General features: G+C 44.2%; 1 protein-coding gene across 8 annotated transcripts in view; it reads right to left on the reverse strand.

Annotated features, from left to right (window-relative positions):
* The window catches only part of ARHGEF9 (Cdc42 guanine nucleotide exchange factor 9), a 284119-nt gene that overhangs the window by 23437 nt on the left and 247409 nt on the right, over positions 1–13273 (reverse strand). For all 8 annotated transcript variants that reach the window (XM_049872986.1, XM_049872991.1, XM_049872985.1 and 5 more), the window contains one exon: positions 5245–5376. In XM_049872986.1, the coding sequence (XP_049728943.1) occupies positions 5245–5376 (132 nt within the window). The remainder of the gene's footprint in view (positions 1–5244; positions 5377–13273) is intronic.

The raw sequence follows: 13273 nt of genomic DNA on the forward strand, positions 1-13273 counted from the left end.
TAAGAAAACATTCTGCATTGCACTTTGAAGAGTGGCGTCTGGGGTCTTAAATGCTAGCAAGCAGCAGCCATCTAAGATGCATCAATTGGTCTCAACCCACCTGGATCAAAGGAGAATGAAGAACACCAAGGACACAAGGCGATTACGAGCCCAAGAGACAGAAAGGGTCAGATGAACCAGAGACTACATCATCCTGAGACCAGAAAAACGAGATGGTGCCTGGCTACAACCAATGACTGCCCTGACAGGGAACACAACAGAGAACTCCTGAGGGAGCAGGAGAGCAGTGGGATGCAGACCCCAAATTCTCATAAGGCCCGATTTAATTGTCTGACTGAGACTAGAAGGACTCCGGTGGTCATGGACCCCAGACCTTCTGTTGGCCCAGGACAGGAACCATTCGTGAAGTCAAATCTTCAGAAATGGATTGGACTGGACCATGGGTTGGAGAGAGATGCTGGTGAGGAGTGAGCTTCTTGGATCAGGTGGACACTTGAGACTATGTTGGCATCTCCTGCCTGGAGGAGAGATGAGAGGATGGAGGGGGTTAGAAGCTGGCAAAACGGACACGAACAGAGAGAGTGGAGGGAGAGAGTGGGCTGTCTCATTAGGGGGAGAGTAATTGGGAGTATGTAGCAAGGTGTATATGGGTTTTTGTGTGAGAGACTGACTTGATTTGTAAACTTTCACTTAAAGCACAATAATATGTATATATATATATATATATATATATATATATATATATATATAAAAAGGATAGCTAAGGCCACAGAGCAGCACAGAACAGTGGAAAGTATGTGAGGTAGAGTCTGAAGCCCTTATTCTGAGTACTGAATTTGAATTCTAGCTGCTTAACCTACTAGCTGTGTGGTCTTGGGCAAGCCAATTAACCTCTCTGAGCCTCAATTTTTTCAAGGGTAAAATGAGGAGACTCATCCTTACCTTGTAGGAATGCTGTAAGCTCTAGTCTAAACAAGTAGTTTTCAAGTCATGAGTCAGCTTTGCCCGCTAAATATGATGTTGAGCTTTTTTGCTCCCAGGTCAGTGTTTTGTAGCCCTTTTAAGCCAGTTTTGATAAATCTCATTACCTCCTTTAGTTAATTTAAACTTTCAAAATTAATTAAATATTGTGACCAAAAATAAATCAAAGCAAGGGTAACTCTGATTATTTTTCAATTTACATAGCAATGTCACTGTCCCTGAAAATTCCATATAATCTTTCAGGCAGGTTAGATCATAGATCTAACTTGGGTGCACATAATACCTCCTTCCTGCCATAACCTATTCCAATCCTTCCCAGTCTTCAAGGTCAAATTCACATTCTTCCTCTCGAAAGAAGCCATCTCTGACTGAACCCTCCATCCCAAGGCAAAGTGGTACCCCTTCTCTGAATTCTAGCACTAAGAAGCCCCTTACACATTTGACACTTAGCCACCACACTGCTGAGATGCAATAATTCTGTTTTATAGTGTTTAGTTTTGTCTGTCCATTTAGGTTGTGGCCAGCACTGCTCCTTCCTTGGTCTTGCTTCACTCAGGGATTGTCCAGGGGAGGACAGCTGACAAAGCCCCAGAGATCTTTCTGCTTGGTTTCTTCACATGGTCTCTTAGTCATCTAGTGCCACTAAAACAGAAATACCACAAGTGGATAGCTTTAACAAAGAGAAATTTATTCTCTCACAGTCTAGTAGGTTACAAGTCCAAATTCAGGGTGTCAGCTCCAGGGGAAGGATTTCACTGTCAGCTCTGGAGGAAGATTCTTTGGACCCTAGGTCCAAAAGACGTGCTCTGGTCCCGGTGCTGCTTTCTTGGTGGTATGAGGTCCCCAACTCTCTGCTTGTTTCCCTTTCCTTTTATCTCTTTAGATATAAAAGGTGGTACAGGCCCCACCCCAGGGAAACTCCCTTTACATTGGATCAGGGAGGTGACTTGAGTAAGAGTGGTATTACAATCCCACCCTAATCCTCTTTAGCATAAAATTACAATCACAAAATGGAGGACAACCACACAATACTGGGAATCATGGTCTAACCAAGTTGACACATATTTTTTGGGGGGGACACAATTTAATCCATGACACATGGCAAGGGGACAAATCCTTCTTGAGCCCTGGATTCCTGTGGCCCTGTTGAGATCAGGCTGCCTAAATGCTCATTGTTAACGGTGGTCTGAGTGCCTCCACAGAACCCAGGTGAGTAAAAAAAAGGTGAGTAGATGCTCAAAATAGATGCTTTTGGGTCATCACAGCTTCCCTGACTAATTGGGGATTATTTTTCCAATAGGATTCCATCATTCTTCCTTTTCCTTTCCATTCATCTGAGTTAGAGGATATTAAAGAATCTAGTACTTCTTCCCACAACTCATCTGTCAGTTTGTTGTACTGTCATGGCTTTCATGTTGCTATGATGCTGGAAACTATGTCATCAGTATTTCAAATATCACAGGATCACACATGGTGGATAGGTTTGAGAAGAGCTTCCAGGCTAAGACAGAATAGAAAGAGAGGGCTGGTGATCTACTTCTAAAAATAAGCCAATGAAAACATTATGGAACACATCAGAAAACTGTCTGACTTGCTTGCTTTGGACACGTCATTGGGAGGGATCAACTGCTGGAGGAGGACATCGTGTCTGGTGAAGTAGAGGGCCAGTGAGGGTAAGAGAGACCCTTGCTGAGATGGATTAGCACAGCACTCACAGAGGTGGACTCAAACATACCAGCAATCATGAGGATGATGCAGGACTGGTCAGTGTTTTGCTCTGTTGTACATAAAGTTGCCATGAGGTGGAGCTGACTTGACTGAAGCTATCTATCTATCTATCTAGTACTTGTCCAGGAGGGCCCTGGAAGTCTGCAGTCAGGTACCCTGGTGCTGGCCCTAGCCTTTGGCTCCAGCAAGGCACCTACCCCATCTCTGACATTACATAGCTGTAACACTCTCAGTTTCTTCCATTTGGCCTCACCAGATACTCATGGACTCTAGTAAGATTCTGCAGGACACTTTGTACAATTGACAGATGATGCAAACTGGGGAATGTAATTGTTCAGAATTGCAGCCTGTCTCACTTGCTTGTCAGTAAGGTCCTTTCTATCTCTTTAGAGGAGGCCCTGATTACTCTTCCCTAGCCTGGGCCACCCTCGTTTTCCCTCTAGATCTTGGGGAGAGCACATGGGGCTGGGACTGGATTTATCTTGCTCACCATTGTATCCTAGCATGGAAGAGTGGATGTTAATAATATCAACAAAATAACAAAATGGCAACAGTGAACGGTTATATAGCATATATTCTGTGCCAGGCACTATTCTAAATGCTTTCATTTATTAACTTGAATAATCCACACAACAAGGTAGGTACTGTTATAATTCCATTTGAAGAAGAACTATAAGCATAGAGCAGTCAAGAAACTTGGCCAGGGATAAAAGCTATTAAATGGCAGAGCTGGATTTTTAATTCAGACTGTCTGGCTCTAAAATCTGTGCTTTCTACCACTGTGCAATATTGCCTCCCAATAAAAAATTGCTGAATGAATGATTAATAACTCTGTATATATGGTAATAATATCAATCGCTAACATTTACTAAGTACTTACCACGTGCCCAGCCCTGCATCAATATTGTCTCATTTAACCCTCACAACCTCCTTTCCATTTAGATACTATTATGATCTCCATTTTACAAATTAGGGGATAATGAAAGGCAAGGAGAGATTGCCCAAAGTCCCAGAGCTCATTGGAAAATGTAGATGTGTGCACTCTAATCTGGCACTAAAGCCCATACATGCTCTTAACACTATACTCCACTGATCCCCACTACTTCAGGTGGTTCTACCCAATGCCTCCCGTGATGAGCTCTATCATTGGCTTGACTTGATATTGAGGAAAATAAGTACCTGAGAAGTTAAAGGACTGGCCCAAGGTTAGGCAAGTTAATAAGAGATAGAGGCTAAGATTTGGGTGTTCTGCTTTGAAATCTTCCTTTCTGATCTATCCCCATCTCTGTTGCTATTTTTGAGCTGTCCCAAATGGCTCATACTCTAAGTCTGGCCCTTCAGTGCAAGAAGAAACAGCCCAAATGAAAAAAGTTCTCTGAACAGTAGTTCTTTCTCCAGCATCAATATAACCTATATGGTCTGAATCCCCCACAGAATATGGTGAAAGCAAAAGAAATGTACAGCAATTGTGTCACAGGAGAAAACAGCATGCTCAAACTGGCATGATGAGGACAGAGATGCTGGGAAAAGGTTGTATGGGGCAAATGTAGGAATGTAGTAACATTAGTGGATGGTCGACTGAGGAGAGGGGAAAGGGGATCAACTCTCGTCTATTAAAAAGTGAAAGGGGAAGAAGGGGGGAAATTTTCCCCAAAGTGTTAAAACAATTTCCCCCAACGTGTCAAAACAATTTCCAAAATTATCATCTCAGGAAGAAAATAACAAAACACATGCATAACTAGAATGACAAAGGCAATGAGACACAGAGGAGTAGAGACAGCCATCCCAGGGGACAAAAAGAAAGAAAACTGTCTTACCTACATTTTTCAAAAGAAAAGTGTCATGGTAAGAGGGAGAATGGTAAAAGGTAAAGAAGGTATCACATAATTAGAAACCACCAGTAGGTATACTTTCTCTTCATATATGTGAAGTACCTTCATATATATGGAGAACAGGAGCAAGGTATCTCCTCAAATGGATTACAGAGACGGGCAGGGGCGGGGGAAAGCACAGTTGGGAATTGTCTAAGAAACAGGTAGAGGCATGGGGGAAATTCCTGTTCCACAATGGCACCTACCTGTCAGGGCAACTGTAGGAGGCCCCTTGCTGGTTCCTAGGGCAGGAAGGGGCCAGGTGGCCAGAATTATGGAGTGGAAATGGGGAGGGGGTGCTTAGGGAAGCTACTGCTTACAAACTGGAATGGAAATATTTCAATATTTTAAACAACTGGTATAAACCATCTATCTGGCTATAAACTCTGGGTGGAAGGGAGTGAGAAGGGGCACGAGGAGGGGCAGTAGGGCAGAGGGTAAAAAAGATACCAAGCAAAATATGCCAACTTCAGAGTTTCATTGACCATAAGCTAGTCTTGCCTGTGATGTTCACGCCACACCAGTGCCCCTGATATGGAATTGCTGTCAATCTCCTGTTTCTTTTTTCTCCACTATTTTAAGAGACTAGGGATGATGGAGAGAGAGGGGCTTGTGTCCCCTGAGGTGCCCATCATCCTCAAGGAAAAAAAGAGGTCACGGTTACCTTCTTGCAGAGGACCATCTGATGGTCAAACAGGAAGAAGACCCGCTGTTGGTTGCGGCCGTAGGGCTGGTAGATCCAGGCCATCTCTCCAGTGTAGATCAGCTCCGAGCTCCTGTCTAGGATGTCCTCACCCTGGGAAGGACATGTGATGGTGAGAAGCAGCCAGGCAGGAGTGATGGCCCTGTTGCCAGCCTGGAAGCACTCAGGGCTGGACATAGATTGGGATGAAAGGAAGCCAGAAAGGGTCTAGTGGGGAAGAAAGGACAAAGGGACTATTCGGTACCCTCGAGAAACTTTACAATTCCATGAGCTGGAAGGACTCAGCACTCTTGTTCACCCTCAGACCACATGAGCCCCACCACCCAGGACTGCTACAGCCCTTCTATGCCAGCTGTCCTCTAGCCGTGCAGGCAACAACTACCATGAGGTTTTCTTTCTCTCTGTCTCTGAATCTCTCTCAGTCTCCCTCTTTCCATGAATCTCTCTTTCTGCCCCAGTCTCTTGATTCTGGTTCTAATCTCCTAGTCTCTTTCTTGTATCTGAAGAGTAAGTCTGAGGAGGTGGTAGAAATCTCTCTGCTTCCCAGATGAGTAGAGGGGACAGGAGAGGCAAGGATGAAGATGATGGTAGGAGAGAAAAAGAATCCACTCATCCTATTATAATTACTTTTTTTTTCTCCTCTCAGTTAAGTAAAATATCCTGATTAAAATAGGAGATGTCACTACCACATGCCTCCTTAGTATGTTATCTCAAGAGCCTGGAACCACTTATCCTCCTTGTCACATGTAGTCAGACACAAAAAAGTACCAAGACACCTGATTTCTAGCCCATTTAAGTCTACAGAGTTTCCAAGGGCCTCCTTCTTTATGATGACTCTGCTAGGTCAGATGTATGTGTGTGTGTGTGGAGCTCAGATACCAAGCCATACCGGCCCCTGTATTCAAGCTTACATGTCAATGGGGAGACTAATGTAGGTGTGCTCAGAATTCATGGAACACAAGTCTACCTCCAGGGCTATGTGAAGATAGGAACAAACAGTGAGCCAGGCCTCAGGAGAATTAATATTTACTGAGCACCTATACAGGAAACCCTGGTGGCATAGTGGTTAAGAGCTACAGCTGCTAACCAAAAAGGTCACCAGTTCGAAGCCACCAGTCGCTTCTTGGAAACCCTATGGGACAATTCTACTTTGATCTATAGAGTCACTGAGTTGGAATCAACTTGATGGCAATTTTTTTTTTAATACAGGTGTGACATTGTGCTAGATACTTTCATGAGCCTCATAATAGCCCTGGGAGGTAGATTTTCTTGTTTCCATTTTACAGTACTGAGGTACAGGGAGATCAAGGGACAGATCAAAGTTAACTATAGATCCTCAACCTAAACCCCATCTCTTGGGCTCCAGGCACTGTGTTCATTCTTTCCACTATATTATACTGGGGCCAGCGCCTTTCTCTTTCTGAGTCTGTTTCCCCAGTTGTAAAATGAGGTATATGAGGATGATCTCTAAGGGCCCAGCCTTGATACTGTGCTGCTAAGATCTCAGCTTTGCACTGAAAGTCAAGGTTAGAGATGGGGGCACCTGCATTCATCCAGAAATAATCAGGGGCACACAGCCCAGGCAGAGCAGTGGGACAAAGTGAGAGGCATCTGTAAATGGTGTTCTTGAGCACAGCAATTAAAAAAATTTTTTTATTATTGTACTTTAGATGAAGGTTTACAGAACCAATTAGTTTCTCATTAAACAATTAGTACACATACTGTTTTGTGACATTGATTATCAACGACATGTCAACACTCTCCCCTCTCCACCTTGGGTTCCCTATCACCAGCTTTCCTGCCCACTCCTGCCTTCTAGTCCTTGTCCCTGGGCTGGTGGGCCCCTTTAGTCTCGTTTTCTTTTATGGGCCTGTCTAATCTTTGGCTGAAGGGTGAACCTCAGGAGTGACTTCATTACTGAGCTAAAAGCGTGTCCCATACTCTCTGGGCTTCTCGTCTCTGCCAGGCCAGTAAGTCCGATCTTTTTTTGTGAGTTAGAATTTTGTTCTACATTTTTCTACAGTTCTGTCCGGGACCCTCTATTGTGATCCCTGTCAGAGCAGTCCGTGGTGGTAGCTCTGCACCATCTTCTTGTGCTGGATTCAGTCTGGCAGAGTCTGTGAGAGTTGTGGTCCATTAGTCCTTTGGACTAATCTTTCCCTTGGAACACAGGAATTTTTTCCAGTCTAAGCAATGGGAAAGAAAAAGGGAGCTCAGAAGAATTACTTTCTAATAATAGGAAAAAAGCTCAGAGATCTGCTGCAACTCCAGGCTCCAAGCTCAGCCTCAGGAGTACCCAGGGACTAGGTAAAAACTCCTCTTTGAGGAGCTAACACACTAGCACAGAGCTAGGAGAGAGAGCCTTCAGGGTGAGGGAACAGTACAGAGCTTTCTTTTGGGAGGAATGGAAAGCTGAGAGTGGCACTAGTCTGCTATGCCCTACCCTGAGGCAGGCCAGGAAGATGTGCAACCTTCTATCTTGAATATGTATGAAGTGAAAAAGAGCTGTAAAAGGAGGCCAATGCCATGAAAAAATGGTCAGGATGATTTTCAAAGGTACCACTTGCTAAACTGAGAATGCTTAGACTAGGAAGACTACTCAGTGTCATCTGGCCCACCCACTGCACTAGGCAAGGGCACCCCAATTACATTTTAAAGCACCTGCCACATGCAACTCTATCAAGCAAAAAGAAAAAATACACCCCCATGCACATCAAGGTGACTTTGGGAAACTCACATATCCTCTCTGTGCCTCAGTTTCTTCATCTTTAAAATGGGGATAATAATAGTACTGACCTCATTTGGCTGTCATGAGGATTATATAAGTTAACATACATCAAGTGCTTAGAAAAGTACATATCACACTGTTAGCTCTACATAACTGATAGCTATTATCTTTACTATTACTGAGTGCCAGGTACTATACACATCCCATCTCCTATTAACACTCCCAACAACCTGATAAGGTATGCGCTGCTATTATTCCCAAAACCAAGATCAGAGAATATTAATCTGCACAAAGTAGCAGAACTCAGGTTGGAGTCCCTCCAAAGTGGATGCTATTGAACACCAAACCACAGTAGAATGAGTCCCTAGTGGAGCAACCAGTGGCCACGGAAGACTTATGAGGCAAGAATCTTGGGAAACCTGCTTTCTGGGCACAGTGCTGTCACCAACTCACTCTGTGCTCTTGGGAAATAACTGTTCTTAACCTTAGTTTCCTCATTTGTACAATGGGGATGATACAACCGTTCCTGTTTGGTCCAATTCACATGGCTGCTTGAGGGCATCAAGTCAGTTTGTGGAAGGGAAAGGGCTGTGAAAAACAAGGTGGTACACAAACTCGGTGGGCTCTGTCATTGCCAGAGTCCTCAACCTTGCTTCCTCTGCCCAACTCACACCACACATCTCTTTGCTTTGTCCCCCAAAGTGCAATCCCTTCCCACTGCCCCACCAACACCATAGGGCCTTCTGTTTCTGTCCCATTCCTCCAGGATTTTACTTACATGTTTTCCTCTGTCTAGAATGTATTTGCTCCTACTGGATGGTCAAGGCCACATCTCATTCATCTCAATACCCCAATGTCAAGCACAGGGCCTGGCAGAGAGGAGATTCTCAAAACATAAGTAACCTAGTATTATGTCTTTGCTTAAAACCCTACAGTGTCTCCCATCTCACTCATATGAGGGCCTATATGATCTGACCTCCTATTACCTCCCTGACTTCATCTGCTCCCACTCTTCCCCTCGCTCACTCCACTCTGGTCACATTGGCCTCCTTCCTGTTCCTTGAGCACACATTCCTATCTCTCAGAGCCTTTGTATTTGTTCTTCCCTCTGCCTGGAATGTTCTGTCCTGAGAAAGCCACATAGGTTGCTCCTTCAGGTATTTGCTTAAATGTCACCTCTTCAGGGAGATCTTCCCTGACCACCTTATCAAAAACAGCACCTCCATCATTCTCTAGTCTGTTACCCTACTTTAATTTTCTTCATAGCTCCTCTAACTACCTGCCATTAATTTGTCTGCTGCCTCTCTCCTCTACTGGAATATATATTTGATGAGGGTAGGAACTTTGTCCTGTTCACTGATTTATCTGCAAAGTCTAGAATAAGGCCTGACACATAATAGGTACTCATACAGATATATGTTTAACAAATGTTTCAGTGGGTGTTGAACGAATTGTGGCCATCTAAAAATACCCAAGATTTCTTGCCAGCTCAGTCACCTTCCCTCCCTGGGGAGAAAGCCTCAGAGAAGTGAAGGATACTACCCTGCCTAATTTCACCCCATTCTAATTAAAGAACAATTATCTGATGTGGAGTTGTGGCTGGAGCAAATCCAGGGAGAGGACAAGGGAAATACCATCCTTTTCATCCAGTTTATTTTCAATGCTGCCTCTTCCAGGAGGACATGGAAATAATAAATCCATCCAGCTCCGCATTTGATCTCCCAGTCCCAGGAGCATGCCTCATTAAACCACCTTAAGTTTTAAATAGATGCTTTTGCTGCCTCCATCATGTTGGTGTTTCTGGTTTGCTCCAACTTCTTTGGATTCAATCATCCAGTGGTAAACTGGATCAGGCCCTTGGGTATTACACAACCAGGCTGGGAAGGGCACCACGAGGAGGAAATCACAACCATGTGCAATTAAGCCCTCCAAATATGAGCTACAAACCTGGGGACTCCTGGTAAAAATCTCGGGAAAAAAAAAGTTAAAAAGCAGCTGTCAGGAATATGTTCCTTTCCCTTCCTTTCAAGTGGATTTAATGAATGTGAAAGGTGGTAAAGTGACAGCTCAACTGAACCTCAGCATCAGAAATAAGAAAGGGAAATTTTCCAGAAACTGCAGTCCCTGGGAAGAGGCTGTTCTTGTTGCTACCCCAACCTGCTCTAAGGTCTTTATAATTAATTAGAGGGATGGGTGATACTTTTACTCATCTGTTTATTTTTCAGGAACCCTGGAGGGTGGAGGAGTGAGAGGGGTGCTTCAGGAACTCTAGCTCCCCATAGACTGGCATGGAGCATGGATGGAAACTGGAGTTAAGCCAAGAGACCCAGAATGTCCATGGAGTAAGTCGAGGCAGTGCCCAGACTGGACAGAATGCAAAGTCTCCTACTTCGTAGCCAGACATTGATTTACTGAGCAGGTACCAATTGCCTGCGTGCCACCAACCTTCTACCACCTTTTCCAATTCCTCTGCAAGGGAGATGTCTGAAGGTTTCCTCTATCACTCCTCTTTTTCATTTGACAAATGAAGCTGAAATTACTATGGGGATGCTTTTGACAGCCAGCCTGTTTATTCAAATATCTGGATGGCAAGAGAGTGGCAGAGACAGCAAAATATTGCCTCCTTTTCTTGCTTTGTAGGAGTTGACCACAGCTGTCCTCAACAAGCTGGCAGGACCTCTCTTTGTCTCCTCGACTGCTAGGGCAGGCGGAACTCACCTCACATCCCATGTCCTACTGCTTTTGTGGGGAGACTCCCTAATACTCATCCACCTTTAGCCTGACTTGGATTTGGATTTTTCCATCAAGGCATTTCACTGTCTTAGTCAGATATAGACTTTTTACTGCAAAAACAAGTCTCTGCAGTATTACAAAGGAAAGCAATCAGGCTAGGGGAGGCAGGAGGTTGGAGGAGTTGTGGTACAATACTGAAAAAAACATCACACAAGGAATCAGGAGACTAGATTCAAGTCCCAGGTTTGTCACTGATTTGCTGTGTGGCCTCGGTCAGGAACACCCCACTCTATTTTTTTCTTTTGCCATCAGTACAAGGTGTGTATGTGAGTCGGTGCTTGTGTGCATGAGCATGATGAGGGTTTTGAGGGTAGTTCTCTAAGAGCCCTGGTAACTAACATTCTAGAAGTCTTTAAGACCAGATATGGCAAACATAACAGACATTTTGGGGCTGACCTCTGAAATAAACCCATCTGGCCTTGTGGAGAAAAGTCCTCCTAGACGCCAACCCCTCTGGAACTGGCAAGTTCCACAGTGATCCCAGAATTTGTGAAGGGAACCAACCACAAGGAATTTTTCTCCTTACCAATTTAGATTAAGAAGAGTTTCACCAAGCAAAATAGTAGGGGTGTTTGGGCTTGGACAAAATTAGAAGGCAGAGTGTAACTATTCTGCTATTGATCCTGTCTCAGAATTGCCTTTTGTGCCCCCTCCTGCACCCCCCCCCCCAAAAAAAGACCCTGTGTCTTTTAATCATTGCTCAGTGCTTTCCAGTTTGGTGTTAATGAAGCTCCCTGGGTAGGCCAGAGAATTTCAAGCTAATTTTGGTCCTCCAGGACTGGAGGCCCAGAGCACATGGGGGAATCAGAAGGTCTTTTAGGGATTGGGAAGAGGGAAGATATTCCAGGGAATAGGAAGACAGCTGCTGCTGGGAACCTCCTCTTACAAAGAACTCTGCTGGGGGGAAGAAAAAGTGGCCTGCTAACTAGTCACATTTCCGTGCCTTACAGCTGATGTGCTCACTGGAGGTCATTTGGTCCAGCCCTCTGCCTCAGATCAGGTAACTATCCAAAACAAAGCAGACACAAGGGAAGGAGAGTCCATGATTTCCTAGTAATTCTGGGCCAGTGTTCTTATGAGCAAGAAAGTCTCTCTATATATTCCTTTCTCTGCCTCTCAAAGAATCACTACTGTCCTACTCTGGATGGAAACTAAAAAAAAAAAAAAAGTGCTGCCATCAAGTCGATTCTGACTCACAGCAACCCTACAGGACAGAGTAGAACTAACTGCCCCATAGGGTTTCTAAGGAGCACCTGGTAGATTAAAAATGCTGACCTTTTGGTTACATTATCCTGCAAATAAGACTCAAAATATGTCAGCTGATAAGAATTGTGATCCTTTCCAGCCATCTATATTAAGGAGGAAAAGAGGTATTAGAATAAAGAAAAGATAAAATTTCTAGACCTTCTTCATGCAGCTTAACTTGGGTGAGTAGCTGTCTGTAAGGCCGATGCCAAGTGCTCCTGGAATGGGCTAAATGCTTGAAATGTTACAAAGACATTACCTCTTAATCACAGAAAATGATGCCTGCATTGAGACCAGTGGAACGGAGAGCTGGCTCTACATCTTCACTGTGACCATGTGGCTTAAGATTGCTGCTCCCTGCCTGGTAGCATGTCCAGCCTCTACTACCTGGGTTCTGTTAGCCTGTGGACTGTCAGACTGCACAATTTGCGTCCAAGAGATAAATGTGAAATATCATTACTCCTGGTTCTCTTGGTGGGCACAAGAGACAAACACTAAATAGCATACTCAATACACAGGCCTTGTAATTCACAGCTCTGTTTCTACTGAACTGCAACCTCAGGAACTTCAACAGGGCAGTGGCGTTGCAGAGGTAAATTTTGATTTACTTTTTAGGCTATGTATGTCCTCTGCAGGTGAGCTTCTAGGAAGGGAAGGCTTTAGCGACTTCAGCCACTGAAGGCTGAGTTCAGAGAAGTTATGGTGTTTCATGTAATGGAAAGAAAGGCTGCCATGAATTATTTTTAAAAGCAGATGATGTAAAAGAGAATTTGGTCTGTGGTTTTGGTAGGGAGCATGGTCATGGGTTTGAATGTGCAGACTTGGGTAGACTTAGGAGATGTATCAGGGTAAGGTGACGCCACCAACAGGCTGGCCTGCATGGTTGGGGATACCCAAGAACCAACATTGTATTCTGTGTCTGGGAGTGAATCAGTATGCACTGTTCATCCAACTGTATATCTGGTGGTCAAAAAATCCTAGGATTTGAAGGAGTTTTGAAAGGCTACTTAGTCAACCCAATTGTTTCCTGGCAACACCCAAAGAGAAGAACTTTTCCTTTCTTAATGAAGTACTGTCACAAAGATTTCTCCAATCTTCTCAGAACGCCATTCAAGCACTCAACACCTCTTATTAGCAGGAAGTTTTGCCTTAGCTCTAATCTAAATCCTTCCTTCTGCTCTTCAAATCTAATTAGTCTCTGCCCATCCTTGCTTAAGGTGGGAA

This window comes from Elephas maximus, chromosome X (genome assembly GCF_024166365.1).
Source record: "Elephas maximus indicus isolate mEleMax1 chromosome X, mEleMax1 primary haplotype, whole genome shotgun sequence".
In the NCBI taxonomy this organism is placed as follows: Eukaryota; Metazoa; Chordata; class Mammalia; order Proboscidea; family Elephantidae; genus Elephas; species Elephas maximus.